The sequence below is a fragment of the Podarcis cretensis genome (genome assembly GCF_951804945.1).
Source record: "Podarcis cretensis genome assembly, chromosome: 18".
Classification (NCBI taxonomy): Eukaryota; Metazoa; Chordata; class Lepidosauria; order Squamata; family Lacertidae; genus Podarcis; species Podarcis cretensis.
The window spans coordinates 7,663,493-7,688,393 of record NC_137188.1 but is presented as its reverse complement, the minus strand read 5'-3'; the positions used below and the strand labels follow the sequence as shown (position 1 = coordinate 7,688,393).

Here is a 24,901-nt window from a genome sequence, read left to right as displayed (position 1 = left end):
GAAGTTCCAAATTGCCTCTCTTATTTCAGTGACTGAGCCCCAGACCCGTCCCTTGGAAAACTCGGGCAAGTCTTTCGAGTGAAATCCACCCCCGTTTGCCGGCTTCATTGGGGTCAGAAGCGTGTGGCTCTGCTCTTTCGGAGTCTTGACTTATTTATCATCATCAGGGCAGCTTTTGGGGTCGTAGGCTTGCTGTATCTTCAGTATGTTATATCCCTGCAGGTTCCACTGGCCGAAATGTTGGAACTCCTCCTTGGGGCTTTCGTCGTCGCAACCCTTTGGGTCATAGGCCTGTTGGATTTTGAGGATGTTCCAGCCTTCCATTTCTGGTTTGCCAGAAGGCTGGGCCTCCTCTCTGTAGTTGGAGGAGTCTTCGTCGCACCCTTTTGGGTCGTAGGCCTGTTGGAGTTTCAGTATGTTCCACTCCCTCACCTCTCTTTGAGGAGGTGGGGCCACCACAACTTCTGCTTTCTCCCTGCCAGAAGGCGATTCACCGTCAGAAAACTTGGGTGTGTAAGCTTGCAGCATTTTCAGTATCTTCCAGTCCTTTGCCTCCTCTTGGCCAGAAGGCGGGACCTTCTCCTCTTTTCTAGAATGAGTTTTGTCATTCTGCACCTTGTCGTTGTCGGGTGTTCGGAACACCTTTGCCTCTTTGCCCGTGTAGGATTCATCATCGCAGCCTTTGGGGTCATAGGTCGCCTGGATTTTCAGGATGTCCTCCACCGGTTTGCCAGAAGATTGGACCACCTCCTCCTTCCTGGAAGGTGCTTCCTCTTCACAACTTTTTGGGTCGTAAGCCTGCTGGATTTTGAGGATGTTCCGTCTGTCCATCTCCCGCTTGCCAGAAGGTTGAACCTCCTCTTCCTTATTCATAGAAGCTTCCTCATCACAAGTTTTTGGGTCATAGGCTTTTTGAATTTTCAGTATATTCCGCTCTTTGTCCTCTTCTTGGCTGGGAGGTGGGACTTCCATCTCCTTCCTACTGGAAGGTGATTCATCATCGGAAAATTTAGGCATATTAACTTTCAGGGTTTTAAATATATCCCAGTCCTTTGCCTGTTCTTTCCCCGAAGGTGGGATCTCTGTCCTAGGAGGAGTTTTGTCATTCTCCTGTGTTCCAGAAGTCCGGAACACCTTCTCCTCCTTGCCCGTATAGGATTCATCATTGCAACCTTTGGGGTCGTAGGTCTCCTGGATTTTCAGGATGTCCTCCACTACTTGGCCAGAATGTTGGACCACTTCCTCCTCCCCCTTCCTGGAAGGTGTTTCCTCATCGCAGCCTTTTGGGTCGTAAGTCTGCTGGAGTTTGAGAATGCTCCACCCCTCCGTCTCCCACTTGTCAGATGGTTGAACCTCCTCTTCCTTATTCATAGAAGCTTCCTCGAGGCAACCTATTGGGTCATAGACCTGTTGAATTTTCAGTATATTCCGCTCTTTGTCCTCCTCTTGGCTAGTAGGTGCACCGTCATCCTCCTCCTCTTCCCATCTATCATCAGCAAATTTTGGTGTGTAAGCTTGCAGGATTTTCAGTATCTTCCACTCTTTTGCTTCCTCTTTGCCAGCGAGTGGAATCTCCTCTTTCCTAGAAGGAGCTTCGTCATTCTCCACTTCCTGTGTTCCAGAAGTCCGGAACACCTTCTCCTCCTTGCCCGTATAGGATTCATCATCGCAACCTTTGGGGTCGTAGGTCTCCTGGATTTTCAGGATGTCCTCCACTACGTGGCCAGAAAGTTGGACCGCTTCCTCTCCCTTACTGGAAGGTGTTTCCTCATCGCAGCCTTTGGGGTCATAAGTCTGCTGGAGTTTGAGAATGCTCCACCCCTCCATCTCCCACTTGTCAGATGGTTGAACCTCCTCATTCATAGAAGCTTCCTCATCACAACCTTTTGGGTCATAGGCCTGTTGAATTTTCAGTATATTCCTCTCTTTGTCCTCCTCTTGGCTAGTAGGTGTGGCCTCCTCTTCCATCTCTTCCCACCTATCATCAGCAAATTTTGGTGTGTAAGATTGCAAGATTTTCAGAATATTCCACTCCTTTGCCTCCTTTTTGCCAGAAAGTGGGGTCTCTTCTTTCCTAGAAGGAGTTTCGTCATCGTCCTTGACCATATAGGATTCATCGTCACAACCTTTGGGGTCGTAGGTCGCCTGGATTTTCAGGATGTCCTCCACTGGTTTGCTAGAATATTGGACCACTTCCTCCTTGTTGGAAGGTTCATCCTCTTCACAACCTTTCGGATCATAAGCCTGCTGGATTTTGAGGATGTTCCGTCCCTCCATCTCCCACTTCTGAGAAGGTTGAACCTCCTCTTCCTTATTTGTAGAAGCTTCCTCATCACAATCTTTTGGGTCGTAAGCCTCCTGTATTTTGAGGATGCTCCTTCCTTCCATCTCCTGCTTGTGAGAAGGTTGAACCTCCTTTTCCTTATTTGTAGAAGTTTCCTTGTCCCCACCTTTTGGCTCGTAGACCTGTTGGAGTTTCAGTGAGTTCTGCTTCTCTGTCTTCTGTTTGCCAGAAGGTGGAACCTCCTCTTCCTTATTTGAAGAAGATTCCTTGGCCCCACTGTTTTGCTGGTATGACTTTTGGCTTTTCAACGAGTTCCGCTCCTCCAACTCTTGATTGTGAGAAGATTGGAGCTCTTCTTCCTTCTTCAAACTTTCTTCACCACCTTTTTGCCGGTATGACTTTTGGCTTTTCAACGAGTTCCGCTCCTCCAACTCCTGATTGTGAGAAGATTGGACCTCTTCTTCCTTCTTCAAACTTTCTTCACCACCTTTTTGCTGGTATGACTTTTGGCTTTCCAACGAGTTCCGCTCCTCCAACTCTTGATTGTGAGAAGATTGGATCTCTTCTTCCTTCTTCAAACTTTCTTCACCACCTTTTTGCCGGTATGACTTTTGGCTTTTCAACGAGTTCCGCTCCTCCAACTCCTGATTGTGAGAAGATTGGACCTCTTCTTCCTTCTTCAAACTTTCTTCACCACCTTTTTGCTGGTATGACTTTTGGCTTTCCAACGAGTTCCGCTCCTCCAACTCTTGATTGTGAGAAGATTGGATCTCTTCTTCCTTCTTCAAACTTTCTTCACCACCTTTTTGCTGGTATGACTTTTGGCTTTTCAACGAGTTCCGCTCCTCCAACTCCTGATTGTGAGAAGATTGGATCTCTTCTTCCTTCTTCAAAGTTTCTTCATTACCTCCTTTTTGCCGGTATGACTTTTGGCTTTTCAACGAGTTCCGCTCCTCCAACTGATTGTGAGAAGATTGGACCTCTTCTTCCTTCTTCAAACTTTCTTCACCACCTTTTTGCTGGTATGACTTTTGGCTTTTCAACGAGTTCCGCTCCTCCAACTCCTGATTGTGAGAAGATTGGACCTCTTCCTCTTCTTTCTCCATGAAAAGGGGAGCATCCTTCACCACCTCTTCCTCCTTCATGTCTGGGTTAGGCAGGTAGTCCTTCAACCGCAAGAGAGATTCGGGACTTTGCAAAGCATACTCCATCAGTTCATCCATGGAGCCCTGGGCTTCAGCCATGATCGCAAAACTCTTGTTCAAGACATTGTCAGCCAAATCTCCAAAATTGTGGGCTGAGACAAAATCAGAGTGGAGCTCTCTTATGTGCCGGCTGGTTTGGGACAGCTTGTTCCGGAGCTCTTCTGGGATGTCTTTCAGGCTGGCCACCAGGTTCTCGTACTTGCCTTGGAGATTCTGGGTCACGCTTCGGGACTTTGCCAATGTCTTGGCTTCTATCTGTCAGAATAGAAAGGACACTTGTTCAGATTTATAGTCCCCTGTCCACAGGGACCTGAAGCCTCCACAAAATCAAATAGAATTCCATCCAACCCTAAGGTACCCCCCCCCCTCATTTCACCCTGAGCTCGAAGCACCATCTCAACAGATGCTCATGGAAGCACTTTATAATAAATAATAATAATTTTTTTTATTTATACCCCACCCTTCCCGGTTCAAAAACCGGGCTCAGGGTGGCTAACAACCAATTTAAAACACTTAATTATAAAAGCAGCATAAAATACGGTATAAAAACACGAATAACAATAAAAATCAAAAATCAATTAGCTGGCTGAATTAGTCCTATTTGGGCCAGTGAAGAGGCCAGGGGAAGTCTCAGAGCGGGTGATCATAAAAAGGGAGGGGGAGGGAAGAGAAGGGAAATAAAAGATCAGGCTGAATTCAAGTTAAATAAAGGCCAGGCAGAATAGCGCTGTCTTACGGGCCCTGCAGAAGGAAGTTAAATCCTGCAGGGCCCTGGTCTCCTGGGACAGAGCCTTCCACCAGGTCGGAGCCATCACTGAGAAGGCCCTGGCCCTGGTGGAGGATAGTCTGACTTCCTTAGGGCCCGGGACCTCTAAACTATGGTTATTCATGGACCTTAAGGTCCTCTGCGGGGCAGACCAGGAGAGGCGGCCCCGTAGATACGAGGGCCCTAAGCCACCTTGAAGAGAGTCTCCACCAAAGGAGAATATTCAAGAATCTCTCTCTTTGTACGTCTGCTGTTTCAGTCTGAAGATGAGGACCCTGAAAGATGTGTACATTCTGTTCTCACAGTGGCTGAGCAGAGTTGCCTCTGGGAAGCCCCTCAGCGGAATCTGAAAACATCAGCCCTCATGTACAAATCCCATCAACCAACTGGAATTTGGAGGTAGACCACCTCTGAACATGGAAGGTCCATTATTTCCTGCGGATGATGGCTACCAGCACTAAACTTTACATTTTTCTTTGTGCACCATGCCAATTAATTTTTATTAGTTTTCAAAAAAAACACACAAATTAATTCAAATTTAACCTAGATTTAGGATTTGACTCCCCCCCCTTGAAGATGCTCCTTTCCCCTCCCTCCTTTTCCGCTCACAGTAAAAAAATATCCCCCCCCCCCTTAATTTCTAATAGGTTTCTATCAATTCCTGTTTCCATCAACGGTACATGTTCAGTTCCTGTTTAGACATTTACCCAGCTATTTTACCAATTAATCAAACAGAATTAAAACCTTACTTTATCGATCCCCACGAATTGTAATTTTAAATTGTGCTTCCTCCAGTACAACTTAAATCATCCGGTCTTTGAGTTCACAACATCCTAGTTAACCATACTCAAGTTTTACACATCCAGGAAAATAATTCTGTTTTACCTTGTTACCCAATTCCCCTTTTCACAAAACAGGTCCATTTCCCTCAGGCTTAATGTACTTCCCACTCATTATTCCCTCTTTGTTACACAGTTCTCTAACCCAAGCAAACTATGACCTTGCCTAATCTCTTACATTTGCCGCTTTAACCCCCCATTAACTCTATCCCAAACCTCCCCAAATCTTTATTCTGTAGTAAAGGTAAAGGGACCCCTGACCATCAGGTCCAGTCATGACCAACTCTGGGGTTGCGGCGCTCATCTCGCTTTACTGGCCAAGGGAGCCGGCGTACAGCTTCTGGGTTATGTGGCCAGCATGACTAAGCCGCTTCTGGTGAACCAGAGCGGAAATGCCGTTTACCTTCCCGTCGGAGCGGTACCTATTTATCTACTTTCGCTGGTGTGCTTTCAAACTGCTAGGTTGGCGGGAGCAGGAACCGAGCAACGGGAGCTCACCCCGTCGCGGGGATTCGAACCGCCGACTTTCTGATTGGCTGAGCCTGGCAAGTCCTAGGCTCTGTGGTTTAACCCACAGCGCCACCCGCGTGCCTTATTCTGTAGTACCGACTACATAAAATTCAGAGCTGCTTCTTCCTCTTCCTCTTAAATACTATGAATGCTTTAAAAAACCAAAAACCTTCCATATCAACTTGCCAGGAGTCCACAGATCTGTTATGCAATCCTCTATAAGCAGCAAACCAGGACTTTTTCAGGCTGCCTCCAGTCTCAGAAAACTGCCTGCCCGCTAAGGTCTCGTTCTTCCTCTGGAGACCTGGAGAAGGAGGCTGATAGTCCTTCAATTTTCTGGTCCAGTCCAAAGGGTCTATAAGCCCTGCAGGACTGGAGGCAGAGATTGGGATTGAATCTGCAAAATGAGCAGCCCAAACTGGCTAAAATTAACAAAGCATTGTAATAAAATACAGTGTTTTTCTTCTTTTTAAAAGAAGCAACTGAGGTCGTAAAGGAATAGAAGGCAAGTTGGCGTCGTAGTGAATCACGGTTTCTCGGCTCCACCATGGTTATTGCGAGAACTGCACAGAGAAGCTGCTTTTATTTGACCACCCCGTCTTCCCCAAACTTCAAATTTAAGGTTGTTTCTCTCCCCCCGAGAATTGAAATTGGGGGCACTGTTCTTATGCTAGAAAAGGTTGATAAGTTTAAGATAAAATCCTTGGAAGTGAGCATATCTCAGTAAGAGTCACTGCTTCCGGAAATGCCCCCAGATTGGAAGTCGGGAACACTAACTTGCCCAGAGAAGCAGTGATCTGTGGGTGGTGCTTTGGGCTCATGGGAAATTCGAATACGCTTCCACAACACAATGTGCCAAGGAGCATGGTTTAGGTAAGAGGGACTTAAGCAGATACAGTGGTGCCTCGCAAGACGAAATTAATCCGTTCCGTGAGGCTCTTCGTATAGCGGTTTTTTCGTCTTGTGAAGCAAGCCCATTGACAGCTTAGCGGATTAGCGCTATTAGTTTAGCAGATTAGCGCTATTAGCGGTTTAGCGGCTTTTAGCGGATCAGCTGATAAGCGGCTTATCAGCGGATCAGCGGCTTAGGGCTTAGGAAAAGGGGGGGGGGAGGGAAAAAACCCCGCAGGAACTCGCAAGACATTTTCGTCTTGCAAAGCAAGCCCATAGGGAAATTCGTTTTTCGAAGCGCCTCCAAAACGGAAAACCCTTTCGTCTAGCGGGTTTCCCGTCTTGCGAGGCGTTCGTCTTGCGGGGCACCACTGTAATGGAATCGTAGAGTTGGAATGGACCATGAAGTTTCTCCAGCGGCAACCCCTTGTAACAACACAGTGGCTCAGAATTTGAAGAAAAGGCTACCTCGGAGGTAGGGCTGTCATTCTCATCTTCCTCGTCGCGCATCCGTAGGGTGATCTCGTCTTCCTCCTCGCAACCTGGCGCCGTTAATGTGATGTTAGACACATCTCTGTAGATGGGGTCCTTCTTGCGGGGACTGGTGGGTGAAGGCGGCATCTCAACTTTCACTGGGATGATTATCGGTGCGGGTGCCATCTCAACTTTCACCGGGATGATGATGGGCTGGGGCGGCACCTCAACGTTCACCGGGATAATGATTGGTGGGGGTGACACCTCAACTATTTCTGGGGGGCTGATTGGTATGGGCAACATCTCGACCTCTGTGGGCGTCATCTCGACCTCTGAGCAGGTGATTTCCTCGCACTCTACGATGGTGCTGTGCGCACGAGGCAGCCCAATTTCCTTGCACTCGATCATGGTGCTCTGAGCAGCAGGGAGCCCGATTTCCTCGCACTCGATCATAGTGCTCTGAGCAGCAGGCGGCCCGATTTCCTCGTACTTGATCGTGGTGCTGTGCTCGCGAGGCGCCCCAGGTCCGTCTCTCGCGACCATGGTGCTCTGAGCACGAGGCACCCCAACGTCCAGGGTGCTGAAATCTTCATTCCCCTGGGCAGAATTCCGACGCGGGCTCGCGCTCCACTCCACGCAGATCATGCTCATCCTTTCGTTGGACGGACCAGTCTCCAGTTCTGCTCTGTGCTGCACCTGATCAATCTGGAAATGGCCATGGGATGGGTAAAAAGAAGAAGATAATGCAGTGAATTGGGTGGACACACCTGTGCCCTGCAGGAGCTCTCCAGGGTACCAAATACTTGGGCCTGTTTCTTCTGACCTGGCTGAGCCCTGTGTGAGTGAGAAATGTTAGGTGTTGTTGTTGTTACATGATTTCAGCCGTGGTGGCTTCTGGCCATTGGGTCTGGTTGGGCAGGAAACCCAGAAGGAGGTGGAACCAGAGGCAATGATGTTTGGCGCCAACCAACCCTTGTTTTGTCATCTTCCTCCTCCTTGCCAAGTTCAATGAGGGCAATACTCGGACCAAGGACAAAGAAGCTTGACGGTCCCACCCCCTGGGCTGATTTTAAGTAAGAAGACTGGCTGGTGGAGGCAGGCTGAGGTTGGTAGAGCAGTGCTGCCTAATGGACCAGCCACCACTGCATTTCTTTCTAAACCCTCCCTGGTTAGATGGGATATAGGGAGCCCATGAACAAAGCTCAAATGGGGGTTGGTAAGGTAAAGGGTAAAGGGACCCCTGACCATTAGGTCCAGTTGTGGCCGACTCTGGAGTTGCGGCGCTCATCTCTATAGGCCGAGACAGCTGGCGTTTGTCTGTAGACAGCTTCCAGGTTATGTGGCCAGCATGACTAAGCCACTTCTGGCAAACCAGAGCAGCGCACGGAAACGCTGTTTACCTTCCTGCCGAAGCGGTACCTATTTATCTACTTGCACTTTGAGGTGCTTTCGAACTGCTAGGTGGGCAGGAGCAGGGACCGAGCAACGGGAGCTCACCCCGTCGCGGGGATTTGAACCGCCGACCTTCTGATCGGCAAGTCCTAGGCTCTGTGGTTTAACAGGGGTTCAAACCGCCCTTTAGTTCCATTGATTTCAGATATTCCGTGGGAGGTCTTTCCATCTCCAACAGTGTTCCAAGAAAGGTCAGAGACTGGCTGGGGATGTTTGGGGACATTGTAATTTTCCATGGCTAATTCTTCTCATTTTCAACATTGGCTCCCAGTACATTTCTGAGCTCAATTCAAAGTGTTGGTACTGATCTTTAAAGCCCTTGGCCCTGTATACCTGCAGGAGCGTCTCTACCCCCATCGTTCAGCCCGGACACTGAGGTCCAGCTCCGAGGGCCTTCTAGCACAGGTTTCCTCAACCTCGGCACTCCAGATGTTTTTGGCCTACAACTCCCATGATTCCTAGCTAGCAGGACCAGTGGTCAGGGGTATGGCAATTGTAGTCTCAAAACATCTGGAGGGCCGAGGTTGAGGAAGTGTGTTGTAGCAGTGCCCTCAGTACAAGAAGTGAAGCTGCAGGGAACCAGGCAGAGGGACTTCTCGGTGGTGGCGCCCGCCCTGTGGAATGCCCTCACATCAGATGTCAAGGAAATAACAACTGCCTTTTAGAAGACACCTGACAGCAGCCCTGTGCAGTCGTACCTTGGTTCTCGAATTCCTTGGTTCTCAAACATTTTGGCTCACAAACGCTGCAAACCCAGAAGTAAGTGTTCCGGTTTGCGAACGTTTTTTGGAAGCCGGACGTCGGACGCGGCTTCCGATTGAGTGCAGAAAGCTCCTGCAGCAAATTGCAAGCCACGGCTTGGTTTTCAAACATTTTTGGAAGTTGAACAGACTCCAAGAATAGAATACATTCGAGAACCAAGGTATGACTGTATAGGGAAGTTTCAATGTTTGATGTCTCACTGTGTTTTAATTTACTGGAAGCTTCCCAGAGTGGCTGGGGAAACCCAGTCAGATGGGGGATATCCTTATCCTTATTATTTATTATTTCCCTCTCTGCCTTTACTCACTGGCTGCTGTGATTGTGATGCGTCAAGAGTTCACCAGGACCCTAACTCAGAGATTGAAATTCCAGAGACCCCCACCATGATGGGAGCTGAACCTTGAGCTCCTGTTAGATAAAAAGGTAAAGGTAAAGGACCCCTGGATGGTTAAGTCCAGTCAAAGGTGTCTATGGGGTTGTGGCGCTCATCTTGCTTTCAGGCCGCGGGAGCCGGCGTTTGTCCGCAGACAGCTTTCCGGGTCATGTGTCCAGCAGGACTCAACCACTTGTGTCGCAACGGGACACCGTGACAGAAACCAGAGCGCACGGAAACACCGTTTACCTTCCCGCCGCAGCGGTGCCTATTTATCTACTTGCACTGGTGTGCTTTCAAACTGCTAGGTTGGCAGGAGCTGGGACCGAGCGACGGGAGCTCACCCCGTTGCGGGGATTCGAACCACCAACCTTCTGGTCGGCAAGCCCAAGAGGCTCAGTGGTTTAGACCACAGCGCCACCCGCGTCCCTCTGAACAAGTTATTCCACACACACCCCTTCAATGGACAAGAATTCCAAAGGCACATTGATCTTGCAGGGAGAGATGGGTTGTTAAATCGGGATGGGGGGAGATAAGAGTTGGGCATACCACTTCAAGGGTCTCGTGGAGCTGATTGATGCTCGCTTGGGTACTGCGTCTCGTGAAGCGCAGCTTGCTCAGTGCCATCATGTAGGCCCTTTGACGGAGTTTGTTCGACAGATCGTTGATCCTCACAAGGCAGGCCTGCATCCGGTGGTCTATGGACGTATCTTCGATCTCCGCGACAGCTTTCTTTAGTTTTCCTGCACCAAGTCGGGAGTGGCGAGGGGTTTGGGGAAAGCAGAGAGAGATTGCGGAACCAGAGCACACCTGACAACCCCTTTCGCCAATCTGCACATTGCTTTAGATAACCCACAAATTTATTCGTGTCCTGCCTTCCTTGGAAAGCCCCAAGTAGGGGTAAGTTAGGCAAAGACTCCTTAAAGCAGCCTTTCTCAACCTGTGGGTCCCCAGATGTTGATGAACTACAACTCCTATCACCCCTAGCTAGCAAGGGATGATGGGAGTTGTAGTCCAACAACATCTGGAGACCCACAGGTTGAGAACCGCTGCCTGGGTAGGCAAACTAAGGCCCGGGGACCGGATCCGGCCCAATCGCCCAATTCTAAATCCGGCCTGCAGACGGTCCAGGAATCGTCGTGTTTTTACATGAGTAGAATTGTGTGCTTTTATTTAAAATGCATCTGTGGGTTATTTGTGGGGCATAGGAATTTGTTCATTCCCCCCTCCCATAAAAAATATAGTCCGGCCCCCCACAGGGTCTGAGGGACAGTGGACCGGCCCCCTGCTGAAATAGTTTGCTGACCCCTGCCTTAAAGGGTGTAAGAGATTAATCTGGTTGGAGGTGCCCTCCAGATGTTTTGGACGAAAGCTCCCATCAGATGATGGGAATTGTTCTAACTATCTGGGAGACGGTGTCATCAATATATATTTATTTATATCCCACATTTCCCTCAATTAAAACCATACAAATAATTACAATAAAAAGAGCAGGGCACGAGCCCTTTCGTTAAAAGCAGTCAGTCCCCGAAAGCCTGTTGGACTGCTTGCAGAAAGGCAGCAAGCAGGGAGCCAGTCTGGTTTCTCGAGGGAGTTCCAAAGTCTGGCAGGAGCCACCACCGAAAAGGCCCTCTCCCGCATCCCCAACAAACATGGCTGTGAGGGTGGCCGGACTGAGAAAAGGGCTTCCAAGGATCTCGGAGGATGGGCAGAGTCGTATGATGGAATACAATCTTTCTGGCAGCTTGGACCTAAGCCATGTAGGGCTTTTATTTGTCATGGGCCAGCACTTTGCATTGTGCCTGCAAAAAGGGGGGCTGTGTTGTAGCAAGAAAGTCGTCTGCTTCCCTACAACCAGCTTAGGCCAGCAATCCGACTGCAGGTTTTTGAGCCAGCTGAAATTTCTCGGCAGTGTTCAAATACCTTGGTAAAATGGCAGAGGGCGATTCTTTTGCAGACCAGGCCTGGTCCTTTGCGTTATCAACAGGGAGAGGGATACAGTGGATGCTCGGGTTGTGAACGTGATCCATGTGGGATGCACGTTTGCAACGCACAGCAGCGCATCTTCGCACATGCGGGTTGCGATTCTGCGCTTATGCGCCAAGTGTGATTTAGCGCTTCTGCACATGCCCCGTTCCGGTACTTCCCGGTTTTGGTGGTCCACAACCCGAATAGACACAACCTGAAGCGGCTATAACCCGAGATATGACTGTACAAAGGTAAAGGGACCTCTGACCATTAGGTCTAGTCGTGACCGACTCTGGGGTTATGGCGCTCATCCCACTTTATTGGCCGAGGGAGCTGGCGTACAGCTTCCAGGTCATGTGGCCAGCAGGACTAAGCTGCTTCTGGCGAACCAGAGCAGCGCACGGAAATGCCGTCTACCTTCCCGCCGGAGTGGCACCTATTTATCTACTTGCACTTTGATGTGCTTTTGAACTGCTAGGTTGGCAGGAGCAGGGACCGAGCAACGGGAGCTCACCCCGTCACAGGGATTCGAACTGCCGACCTTCTGATCGGCAAGTCCTAGGCTGTGTGGTTTAACCCACAGCACCACCTGCATCCCTTAGGTATGACTGTACTTCGTTCCAAATAGTTTGCCTCCTTCGCCTGCCGCATATTTTGGAGTACCAATGTCTGCACCCAGCACAGCGACTTAATTATTTCCCCTCCAGTCCTTGGGTTTCCCCAATGCGGATTTAAAGGTAGGTCGGTTGCATTTCCTGGCAAGCGACAAAAGACGTGTCCCTTTCTTTTTCTTAAAAAAGGAAACCTCAGCCTCCAAAACTAAGCTGGATGGGCAGGGTATAAATAATAAAAAGATTATTTTGAAAAGTGTTTTAATACAGCATTTTGCTGGAAGCTGCCCAGAGTCACTGGGGAAACCCAGCCAGATGGGCAGGGTATAAATAATAAATTATTACTAGTATTAGTATTTGGTACCATGCTCCAACCAAGTGAGCTATGTCCCTTGGGAACTGGTGGTCTCTCCTTTGTGGGAGATTTTAATACAGAGGTCGGACGGCTGTCTGTTCAGGGATTCTTTAGTTGTGATTCCTGCCTTGCAGGGGTCCCTTCCAACCAGGTACCATATTTTTTGCTCTATAAGACTCACTTTTTCCCTCCTAAAAAGTAAGGGGAAATGTGTGTGCGTCTTATGGAGTGAATGCAGGCTGTGCAGCTATCCCAGAAGCCAGAACAGCATGAGGGATTGCTGCTTTCACTGCACAGCGATCCCTCTTGCTGTTCTGGCTTCTGAGATTCAGAATATTTTTTTTTTCTTGTTTTCCTCCTCCAAAAACTAGGTGCGCCTTGTGGTCTGGTACGTCTTACAGAGCAAAAAATACGGTATATGGTTCTATGATTCAGCTGCCTTCTCTCCTGGTGTGACGCTCACATGCTTACCGATCTCCTCTTCGGTAAGAGGTAGGTAATGATCCATCAGCTCCTCCGATTTGTCCAGCAGCCTGTCGACAGTTCGCACAAACAGCTGGCATATCCTGCAGGTCAGGACGCTGTGTGGTTCACATTCCCTGCTGTCGTCTTCGTCCTCGTCGTCCCTTAATTCGCTAGCCAGGGCCCTCGCTTCTTCCTCTGCCGCCGTCAAGATATTTGCTCTCATTTCTCCCAAGACCTGAAGGTGAGAGAGAGTGGAGCAATTCATGCATTGTCACTGGATTGATTACAGTGGTGCCCCGAAGACGAATGTCTCGCAAGACGAAAAACCCGCTAGACGAAAGGGTTTTCCATTTTTCGAGGCGCTTCGCAAGACAAATTTCCCTATGGGCTTGCTTCGCAAGACAAAAACGTCTTGTGAGTCTTGTGATTTTTTTCGCTTTTTTCTCCCTTTTTCTAAGCCGCTAAGCCGCTAATAGGGTTGCTTCGCAAGACGAAAAAACCGCAAGATGAAGAGACTCGCGGAACGGATTCTTTTAGTCTTGCGAGGAACCACTGTATTTATTATTACAGTGGTACCTCGGGTTAAGAACTTAATTCATTCTGGAGGTCTGTTCTTAACCTGAAACTGTTCTTAACCTGAAGCACCACTTTAGCTAATGGGGCCTCCCGCTGCCCCCACACGATTTCAGTTCTCATCCTGAAGCAAAGTTCTTAACCTGAGGTAATATTTCTGGGTTAGCGGAGTCTGTTACCTGAAGTGTCTCTAACCCGAGGTACCAGTGTATTATTATTATTTATTTTATTTCTATACCGCTTTATATTTTTAAGAAAAACCTCAAAGCGGTTTAAGGTAAAGGTAAACATACCCCTGACCGTTAGGTCTAGTCGCGGACGACTCGGGGGTTGCAGCGCTCATCTCGCTTTACTGGCCAAGGGAGCCAACGTTTGTCCACAGATAGTTTTTCCGGGTCATGTGGCCAGCATGACTAAGCCGCTTCTGGCGAACCAGAGCAGTGCACGGAAACGATGTTTACCTTCCCGCTGGAGTGGTACCTATTTATCTACTTGCACTTTGACTTGCTTTCGAACTGCTAGGTTGGCAGGAGCAGGGACCGAGCAACGGGAGCTCACCCCGTTGCGGGGATTCGAACCGCCGACCTTCTGATCGGCAAGCCCTAGGCTCTGTGGTTTAACCCACAGTGCCACCCGCGTCCCCTACCCAGGGGGAAAAAGGCACCGCAGGATTTGGCTCCTTGGCGCAACTGGCCTTTGGGGTCAACGCACCGACTCTATTGCGAAATTGGGCTCTTCCAACAGGTTGTTTCGGAACACCCCCTCCAGCGAAGGAGGAGGGTTAGGCAAATGTACGCGCTCTGTCAGATCTGTCTCTGAAAGGAGGTCCGTTACTACTTCTGGGATGATGAAGGACACTTCCGGAGATGGTTCGTCGGTATTCCATCCTTCGTCCACCCCCTCGACAAACTCTTCCAGTTCCTCATCTCTGCTTCTGCTTCTGGAAGGTGAGAGAACTGGGGGAGAGAGGAATCTGGGGTTTAGTTGCCTGAGCACATGTGAGACTTAACTACTGAGCAATTATTTTAGTTTTGTTTTCGTTTTTGTTTTTGGTTTAAGTTTAGGTTTAGGTTTAAGTTTAGGTTTAGGGTTTAGTTTACAGTGGTGCCTCGCAAGACGAAATTAATCCGCTCCGTGAGGCTCTTCGTATAGCGGTTTTTTCGTCTTGCGAAGCAAGCCCATTGACAGCTTAGCGGATTAGCGCTATTAGCGGTTTAGCGGCTTTTAGCGGATCAGCTGATAAGCGGCTTATCAGCGGATCAACTGATAAGTGGCTTAGCAGCTTAGGAAAAGGGGGGGGGGAAGGGGAAAAAACCCGCAGGAACTCGCAAGACATTTCGTCTTGCGAAGCAAGCCCATAGGGAAATTCGTTTTGCGAAGCGCCTCCAAAACGGAAAACCCTTTCGCCTAGCGGGTTTTTCGTCTTGCGAGGCGTTCGTCTTGCGGGGCACCACTGTAGTTTAGTTTAGCTTAGTTTAGCTTAGTTTAGTTTAGTTTAGCTTAGCTTAGCTTAGCTTAGCTTAGCTTAGTTTAGCTTAGGCTGGACCACCCGCAGACTCTCTGGGGCGAAAGCTGTGTGCTTTAAATAGGTTAAGAGGTAACACCAAACCATTACTTTATCAAAAATGGGAAATGTTTAAGAGATACTTACAAAAAAAACAACAGCGACTTATTATCTGTGGTAGTGTTTGCATGACCCTTGTGTACATAAAATATTAAGAAATAGAGGAAAATCAGTACGCTAGGTTGTAAGAAAGTATTAGAAAGTATATTAAATGTAAGGTAATAATTATAAGTACATTCAAAACCACAAATGTCAGCTTTATCGGGAAATGAAGGGAAGTCTATACATTATTTTACTTCAGTTTGTTGTTGTTTTATTTTATGTACCATTATGTGATTTTAGCTTAGCTATTATCTAAGTGGAATTAGAAGGTCAAATTAACATTCTATGTTAAACTAATTTAAGAATATATATTATGTGTATGTGTGAAGTTAAATCTATAATGACATTAATGAATTCCAAGAAAGAATTTTTTCATTAAAAATAATAAAATTAAATGTATGGTGTGAGCACCACCCCTGTTAATGACAAAAGGCATTTGAAAAGCAAGGAAAGGCAAGGAAATCTTTTGGCAGACTTGAGCAGGGAGTTTGGGAGCCAGGAGGTTTCCCACACTTGTTAGATCCTGTGGAAATGTTAAGGATCATAGGAAAGGATATATTGAATAAGTATTATCCGCTAGCGAGTGATGTAGCAGAGCAGATTCTCTTCAATATAGCTGGAAGCAAGTTTGCAGATTCGTTTGAATCTCTTAGTTAAGATTATTTCCTGGTGTCCCCTTTAAAAGGTAAAGGGACCCCTGACCATTTGGTCCAGTCGTGACCGATTCTGGGGTTGCGGCGCTCATCTCGCTTTATTGGCCGAGGGAGCCGGCGTACAGCTTCCGGGTATGTGGCCAGCATGACTAAGCTGCTCCTGGCGAACCAGAGCAGCGCATGGAAACGCTGTTTACCTTCCCGCTGGAGCGGTACCTATTTATCTACTTGCACTTTGACGTGCTTTCAAACTGCTAGAGCTCGGACGGAGCAACGGGAGCTCACCCCGTCGTGGGGATTCAAACCACCAACCTTCTGATCGGCAAGTCCTAGGCTCAGTGGTTTAACCCACAGCGCCACCCACGTCCCTGGTGTCCCCTTTAATCCCTCCTAAAAGAATAAAGGAGGGACGCAGGTGGCGCTGTGGGTTAAAGCCTCAGCGCCTAGGACTTGCCGATCGAAAGGTCGGCGGTTCGAATCCCTGCGGCGGGGTGCGCTCCCACTGCTCGGTCCCAGCGCCTGCCAACCTAGCAGTTCGAAAGCACCTCCGGGTGCAAGTAGATAAATAGGGACCGCTTACCAGCGGGAAGGTAAACGGCGTTTCCGTGTGCGGCTCTGGCTCGCCAGAGCAGCAATGTCACGCTGGCCACGTGACCCGGAAGTGTCTCCGGACAGCGCTGGCCCCTGGCCTCTTAAGTGAGATGGGCGCACAACCCCAGAGTCTGTCAAGACTGGCCCGTACGGGCAGGGGTACCTTTACCTTTACCTTTAAGAGTCAAGATGGCTTAAGGATTGCTCTGCTGTACTATTTCAGACATGTGGTTTATACCTTGTGCACTTACGACCATTTATTTCATATTTGACACCTTAGAATTCTTATAACAGGGGTCTCCGTTAGGGATGGGGGAAGAAATAGGACTTCATTTGCATTGAAAAGGCGCCCAGTTTGCACTTCCCCCAAAAAATATGAAAACTGAAAAACAGGCGTCTTCCAAAATCCTCAAGTCTCCGATTTTTGCAATGCAGCTCTTCAGCAAAGTGATGTAGACTTCCTGTTATATATTCAGTGGTCTGTGTTTGCCTGAGCTTGAGTCTGGGACTAAGGATTCTGAGCTCCTGTGTTTTGATTCGATACATGGTGTCCAATCACAGAACATTTCAGGATTTGGGCCTCTGCCATTGGCCCTTGAGCTCTGAGCAGTGGCGTAGCTTGGGGGGTGCAGGGGGGGCCGGCCACACCGGGCGCAACATCTGGGGGGGCGCGCTCGCAGCCTCCGGAGTCGCCGAAGAGCCTCGGGCGCAGGCTGTAGCAGAGCCCCATGTCTCGCGGAACCGACGAGCTGTGCACGCGTCCGGGCTGAAGGCGTCCGGCAGGCAGTGGCTCTCAGCGCTCGCCGCGGTCCCCGCGCGTCAGGGCCGCGGATGACGCGCCAGGGCCGCGGAGGACGCGCCAGGCAGCCCCTCCTCACAGCCCCACCGCCGCCGCCACCGCTGCTGCAGCTGCTGGGCCATGTTGCATTTTCCTCGCCTCTCTGCCCTCCTCCTCCTCCGGGCAAGCAGCGTCGTTTGGGCGGCAGCGCCAGCAGCAACTCGCCTCAGATCACCTGACACAGACCCGCCGCCGCCGCCGTGGCTACCTTACCGTAAATACCCCAGCCCAGGCAGCAGCAAGAAGAAGCTGGCAGCGGCGGCAGGTTAGGGGTTAGGGGCACAAATCACTTGCCTTGCCCCGGGTTAGGGGGCGCAAATTACTTGCCTTGCCCCGGGTTAGGGGGCACAAATTACTTGCCTTTCCCCGGGTTAGGGGGCACAAATTACTTGCCTTTCCCCGGGTTAGGGGGCACAAATTACTTGCCTTGCCCCGGGTGCTGAAAACCCACACTACGCCGCTGGCTCTGAGCCGTGATTCGCAGCTTGGAAGTGTAGACAGCCAATCACGTTAGGAGTGGGAGTGGCCTAAGCTTTCAGGAATGTATATAAGTAGCTGCTTTGCCTCTCCTTACTCACACTGTTCCTCCTCCTCTTCTTGGTCCAGATTGAAGGCGCTGGAATCCTCATCCCTTAAGGACACCGAGTCTGAGCCGAGGCTGTCCGTCTCTCTCTCGCTAAGCTAACCAACACAAGGAACGGATCTGTTAGGACATGTCCGCACGGTGCATTTCAAAGTGGTTTCGGGACTCTTTGCCTGACGTGGTTCCCAAGCAAAGACAAATCAATAGCTGTACTCTATCTAAGCCACAGAGCCTAGGGCTTGCCGATCAGAAGGTCGGCGGTTCGAATCCCTACGACGGGGAGAGCTCCCGTTGCTCGGTCCCTGCTTCTGCCAACCTAGCAGTTTGAAAGCACATCAAAGTGCAAGTAGATAAATAAATACCGCTCCAGCGGGAAGGTAAACGGCGTTTCCGTGCGCTGCTCTGGTTTCGCCAGAAGGGTCTTAGTCATGCTGGCCACATGACCCGGAAAAACTGACTGGAGACAAACGTCAGCTCCCTCGGCCAGTAAAGCGAGATGAGCACCTCAACACCAGAGTTGTTCATGACTGGACTTAACTGTCAGGGGTCCCTTTACCTTTACCTTTATGCCTAGCTAATCATACAGTGTTAGCAAATGTGCAGTGTAACTGTAACCTAACTTCATTAGGCCCAACTAAAATCACAAAGAAATGCTGTTTTGTTTTGTTGAGCAAACTATTTCTTTTGGGATTTTCCCCTCCTCTTGGCTAAGAAGTTGGGATATAAACTTTCAAATAACACAACTTGAAGGGGGGGGGGGAATGTAAAGGACCCCTGGACGGTTAAGTCCAGTCAAAGGCAACTATGGGGTTGTGGCGCTCATCTCGCTTTCAAACCAAGGGAGCCGGCGTTTGTCCACAGACGGCTTTCTGGGTCACGTGGCCAGCAGGACTCAACTGCTTCTGGCACAACGGGACACCGTGATGGAAACCAGAGCGCACGGAAACACCGTTTACCTTCCCGCGTGAGCGGTACCTCTTTATCTACTTGCGCTGGCGTGCTTTTGAACTGCTAGGTTGGCAGGAGCTGGGACAGAGCAACGGGAGCTCACTCCATCGTGGGGATTCAGAACGCCAACCTTCCAGTCGGCAAGCCCGAGAGGCTCAGTGGTTTAGACCACAGCGACACCCACAACCCTGTTAACAAATGTAACTGTAACTTAACTCCATTAGGCCCAACTAAAGTCACAAGTTTTGTTGAGCAACCTGTTTCTTTTGGGATTTCCCCCTCCTCTTGGCTAAGAAGGTGGGGATATAAACTTCCAAGTAACACAAAACTAAATTAACATGGGACTGGTGTTTCTGTTGATTTGAATCCTCCTCATCAATGTTGGTTGTTTCCTCCTGGAATGTTTCAGTAACTGCTTTTATCATTAACATTCTTGTTCCTTTTCAGTGGGACTTTTCTACATGGCAGCGGTGCGAGGATTTGCACGACAAGTGCCACATTGACCAGCCGGTTTCCCCCCCCCCAAGGGCAGGCAAGGGGCACAGCGCAGCCCCATTTGGCTCCAATAGGGCAGGCATTCCAGTGTTGTTGGTAGCTTGCCCGCCCTGGGTACCTGCTGTCAGTATCTGGAAACATCACCGCTGCAGACAGCCAGATTGTTGACATCACATGATGTGCCTATCTGTGGGAAAGAAGAATTTCCCAGGATGTTCACAGGCTGGATAAGTCTTTGTGAAGAGGGTAACTTGAAACCTTCCGTTTGCACATGTTCAGGAAGTTTGTCAGGCTTGCTGGAAGAACTGAACTGAAAGGACGTGTTTTTCTCTAGTGCTGTAATGTCAGAAATAAACAGATTTCTGACTTATTTTCTTTCCCCTGCGGAAGCAGGAGGAGGGGGTTGTGCATTTTACCCACGCATGGGAAAATGTCGCCTATCAAAATCTCCCTGGTCTGTCCGAGATACAGTGGTGCCTCGCAAGACGAAAAGAATCCGTTTCGCGAGTCTCTTCGTCTTGTGGTTTTTTCGTCTTGCGAAGCAAGCCCATTGACGGCTTAGCGGATTAGCGCTATTAGTGGCTTAGCGGATCAGCTGATAAGCAGCTTAGCAGCTTAGCGGATCAGCTGTTAAGCGGCTTAGCAGATCAGCTGATAAGCAGCTTAGCGGCTTAGAAAAAGGGGGGGGGGAGGAAAAAAACCCGCAGGAACTCGCAAGACATTTTCGTCTTGCGAAGCAAGCCCATAGGAAATTCATTTTGCGAAGCACCTCCAAAACGGAAAACCCTTTCGTCTAGCAGGTTTTCCATTTTGCGAGGCATTCGTCTTGCGGGGCACCACTGTATCAGCCAGAGGAGGTTACCGGTAAGCAAGCTCCGAGGACAGTGAGAGGGGCCAGCCTCTATGGAGGGGGCTTGCAAACCGACACCTGCGACCCACGCTATGCCACTGCCACTTGGGATTTTCCATCAAACACTGTTCTAACATTTTTAAGTGGGTTGTTTCCCACTTTAAGGGCTAAAAATCAGATTTGATTTTTAAAAAAAGAAGAAGAGCAGAAATGATTTGTTGATTCTTGGGCATGGTCAATTCTACATCTGGGGCAAACTGCTTGCATGAGAGAAATGTGAAATACAAGGCAGGGAACCGAAACCACCTTGTCCTAAATTTAAGGCAGGAGTTTCCCCCTCTCTTGTCATAAACAATAATGTAAAAGCTGCTTAGTGGGATTTCCCCCCCCCCAGCTTGTTGCGACAATTGTAATGCACCGTGCAATTTTTAAATTGCATCTTTTATTTTATTCCATTACAGTCATACCTTGGTTATCGAACAGAATGCGTTCTGGGAGTCCGTTTGACTTCCGTAACTGTTCAAAAACCAAGACGTGGCTTCCGTTTGGCTGCAGGAGAGTCCTACAGCCAATCGGAAGCCCCGCCGGATGTTTGGTTTCCGAAAATCATTCGAAAACAGGAACACTCACTTCTGGTTTTTGATCGTTCGGGAGCCGAAACGTATGAGTTCCAGGGCATTCGACAACCAGGGGGAGACTGTACAATATGAATTCCATGTAATCCTACGGAGTTCAAATTCCGCAGTTCTCCACAGGAGCCCTGTGGGCCACACAAATGAAATTTGTGGGTTCATAGGCTGGTTTAGGAAGCCCTGATCTACGGCATGCAATGCTTAGCTGTGATAAAAGAAAAGCACTTAGCGCTTCTGAGCATGGACAGAGTTCTTATCTGCCGTTGCATTTTTCTCTGCTGTGCCCCCAAAGTACCTGGTCTCTGTCTCGCACTGTCATCCGTTGGTTGTCATCCAGGGTGGGGTTTCCAGAGAGGGCGAAAGGGAAACGAAATGATTATTTATTCATTCCTTTATGTCCAAAGATCGCAGGGCAGTTTACAGTCATAGAAGCACAAAATGAAAACACAAAATTCCCAACATAGAATCCAAAGACCCGTTAACCTCCACCCCACAAACACATTTAAAAGGACACAGATTGGTAGGCCGGGTGAAAGGGGGACGTTTTCCCCAGGTACCTAAAGATACAGAGGAAAGGTGCTCGCAGACAAGCCTCCCTGGGACAGCATCCCACAAATGGGGAGCCACCAAAAAAAAGGCCCCGTTCTCGCTTTGCCACACTCTGGACCTCTCCTGGAGAAGGCAAACAAAGGGCCTCAGCTGATGAATGCAGAGCTACTCAGTTTATATGGGGAGAGGCGATCCTTGAGGTATTGCGGTCTTGAGCCATTTAAGGCTTTATGGGTCAAAACCAGCACTTTGAATTGGGCCTGGAAATTAATCAGCAAGCAGCAGAATCAGGCCGGGATGGGTGTAATATGCTCAACCTGTCTTGCCCCGGTGAGAAACCTGGAATTCTGCACAAACTGAATAATAATAATAATTTATTATTTATACCCCGCCCATCTGGCTGAGTTTCTCCAGCCACTCTGGGTGGCTTCCAAACTGCCTTCAGTCCTACATAGAGTAGGAGAGTAGACCAAACAACCTGCAAGCTGCAGGAGGCCATGTTCAAATATCTCAAGAGCTGTCACGTGGACCAGGTGAGCAGCCTGGGAGTCATTTTGGGCTCACAGCTGTCCATGGAGGCGCAGGCTAATTCTTTGTCCAGGGCAGCTGTTTACCAGCTCCATCTGGTACACAGGCTGGGACCCTTTCTACCCACAGACTGTCTTGCCAGAGTGGTGCATGCTCTAGTTATCTCCTGCTTGGACTACTGCAATGCGCTCTACGTGGGGCTACCTTTGAAGGTGACCCGGAAACTGCAATTAATCCAGAATGCGGCAGCTACACAGGGGACTGAGAGTGGCTGCCGAGACCACATAACAGCAGTCTTGAAAGACCTACACTGGCTCTCAGGATGTTTCCGAGCACAATTCAAAGTGTTGGTGCTGACCTTTAAAGCCCTAAACAGCCTGGAGTACCTGAAGGAGCATCTCCACCCCTATCATTCAGCCCGGACACTGAGGTCCAGTTCCGAGGGCCTTCTGGCGGTTCCCTCCCTGCAAGAAGTGAGGTTACAGGGGACTAGGCAGAGGGCCTTCTCGGTGGTGGCACCTGCCCTGTGGAACGCCCTCCCAGCAGATGTCAAGGCAATAAACAACTACTTTACTTTTAAAAGACAACTGTTTAGGGAAGTTTTTAATGTCTGATGCTGAATTGTTTATAATATTTGGTTGGGAGCCGCCCAGAGTGGCTGGGGAAACCCAGCCAGATGGGCGGGGTATAAATAATAAATTGTTATTGTTATTATTATAGCCACTGGAAACCACCAGAGAAAGGAGAGGCTCTTGCTGGTCTAAAAAGGTAAAAGTAAAGGTACCCCTGCCCGTACGGGCCAGTCTTGACAGACTCTGGGGTTGTGCGCCCATCTCACTTAAGAGGCCAGGGGCCAGCGCTGTCCGGAGACACTTCCGGGTCACGTGGCCAGCGTGACATCGCTGCTCTGGCGAGCCAGAGCCGCACACGGAAACGCCGTTTACCTTCCCGCTGGTAAGCGGTCCCTATTTATCTACTTGCACCCGGAGGTGCTTTCGAACTGCTAGGTTGGCAGGCGCTGGGACCGAGCAGCGGGAGCGCACCCCGCCGCAGGGATTCGAACCGCCGACCTTTCGATCGGCAAGCCCTAGGCGCTGAGGCTTTAACCCACAGCGCCACCTGCGTCCCACCTTGCTGGTCTACCCACAAGCATTTGGTGGGAGAACATGATGTTGATCTAAATGGGCGAATGACCTGACCCAACAGGTGATCTCCTCTACGGGACTCTGGTTCTATGTTCTTATGAGCTACCATGGACCAATGGTCTGCCTCTGTATGTCCTTAGCATCGTAAGCAAAAGTCTGAAGAACGTATGAACAGGCTGGCTGCACCCTGTTCTCGCAAGGGCCAGTGGGAAGCCCACAAGCTTATAATGTAGAAGAAGAAGAGTTTGGATTTGATATCCCGCTTTATCACTACCCGAAGGAGTCTCAAAGCGGCTAACATTCTCCTTTCCCTTCCTTCCCCACAACAAACACTCTGTGAGGTGTGTGGGGTTAAGACTTCAGAGAAGTGTGACTGGCCCAAGGTCACCCAGCAGCTGCATGTGGAGGAGCGGGGAAGCGAACCTGGTTCACCAGATTACGAGTCCACTGCTCTTAACCACTACACCACACTGGCTCTCTGGTATTATAATGTATGGTACGGAGGCAACACGTCAAGGGGCGAATGTTGCACTGCGGACGTCCTTCCGATCCCGAAACAGCAATGCAAAATAGGGGGCCCCTGATCTCTCTCGCTTTCCTAACACTCACCCTTAGCCATGGTCTCCGATCTCTGGCCTGGCAGGGTGGGCTAAAAAGAGCCCAGGGTTCATGGCAGCATCTTCCTTCGTTCCATGGGATCTTGGGGTCCAGGATACTCCCAGAATTCCATGCAGCTGTTGTCAAGCTGGGTGATGTCATAGATGGCTGCCGTTGGCTCACTTGCCACAGTGCCTCTAACTCCCAGCAGCCCTAGGGAGGAAGGGGGAAAGACATCATTGCTTCAGAAAACGGTTCTAGATTGCAAGGTTTTTATTATCATCATTGTTACTTCGCTTGGCAGAGGAACCGGGTTAGAGGAAGAGGACCAGCCGGGCTCCGTAGCTTTGCCAGGTTTCTGACAGTTCTGCCGTGACCACCTAAGCATAGCTGTCAACTGTCCCTTATTTGGCGGGAAAGTCCCTTATCCCAGCACTGTGTCCCGCTGCTGTCCCTTATTGATGACGTCCCTTAAATTTCCCGGGTTTCAAAGGAAGCAGCTCCTCTCCCTCCCTCCCTGCCGGCCAGGGAGGAGGGAGGCTCCAATTGTGTTGCTTGGCTGTGTTGCTCACCCAATAAGGAGTCTAAGAACGACTGGGGGGTGGAGCTTGCATGCCTTGTGCCAATCAAATCGGCCGCGTTGCCTGGGGACTCGCCTTTGCTCAGCGCTTCCCAGCGGAGAGGTGACGGTGGTTTTCCTTGCTGCATCCCCTTTGCTGGGTTGCTGCGCTGTGGGAACCAATGCTTGAGGCTTCGTTTGGCTGCTGGCTGGGCTTTCTGCCTTTGGCTCGGAGGGGCTCAGAAGTTGAACATACCTGTGTTCGGAAAATCCCTTATTTTGGCTGCTGATCCCTTATTTTTGAGGCTGCTGGTCCCTTATTTTGAAATCTGTAAGTTGACAGCTATGCACCTAAGGTCTTGCTTTAACATATTGTTATGAATTTGGGCGTGCCTTGACTCCCCTAAAATCCTGGGTTTAAGTGGGTGTTGGAGTTTAATCGATGCTTGGAGCAGCCTTTCTCAACCTGTGGGTCCCCAGGTGTTGTTGAACTACCTATCACCCCTAGCTAGCAAGGCCAGAGCTCAGGGGAGATGGGAGTTGTAGTCCAACAACATCTGGGGACCCACAGGTTGAGAACCGCTGGCTTGGAGCATCGGGCTGCCAGATGCTGAATTTAGCAGCGTCACAATGCATGCTGTCAGGGACTCAGCGGGAGCGCAGGGAGGAGAGGAGATGGAAAGCGAGGGGGAGCAATCCGAGGGCAGCGTAGGAGAATATGACAGCAGCCCGATAGATT

General features: G+C 49.7%; 1 protein-coding gene across 5 annotated transcripts; it reads right to left on the bottom strand.

Moving 5' to 3' along the window:
• On the bottom strand, nt 1-23,780 carry LOC307206933 (uncharacterized protein). 5 transcript variants are annotated; one of them, XM_079960429.1, is made up of 11 exons: nt 23,616-23,780; nt 21,080-21,096; nt 17,855-17,952; nt 14,240-14,484; nt 12,962-13,190; nt 10,106-10,299; nt 6,964-7,674; nt 3,294-3,744; nt 3,087-3,194; nt 2,413-2,561; nt 1-2,301 (listed from the first exon to the last, which is right to left on the bottom strand). In XM_079960429.1, the coding sequence occupies exons 1-11, from the start codon at nt 23,763-23,765 to the stop codon at nt 151-153; spliced, it is 4,503 nt and encodes a 1,500-aa protein (XP_079816555.1). In that variant the 5' UTR covers nt 23,766-23,780; the 3' UTR covers nt 1-150. The 5 variants fall into 5 exon arrangements, with proteins under 5 accessions (XP_079816555.1, XP_079816552.1, XP_079816553.1 ...); XM_079960426.1 differs by having other exon boundaries at nt 1-2,561; XM_079960427.1 differs by having other exon boundaries at nt 1-2,561; nt 3,087-3,264; nt 3,370-3,744.
• Between the last annotated feature and the right edge of the window lie 1,121 nt (nt 23,781-24,901).

Excerpts from the sequence above, each read along its gene's own strand:
- LOC307206933 (XM_079960426.1), bottom strand. The coding sequence starts at position 23,765 with ATGACATCACCCAGCTTGACAACAGCTGCATGGAATTCTGGGAGTATC. Across the intron at positions 10,300-12,961 it reads TCTTACCGAAGAGGAGATCG|GAAAACTAAAGAAAGCTGTC; the intron begins GTAAGCATGTGA and ends GACTTGGTGCAG. Across the intron at positions 7,675-10,105 it reads TCCACGAGACCCTTGAAGTG|ATTGATCAGGTGCAGCACAG; the intron begins GTATGCCCAACT and ends GGCCATTTCCAG.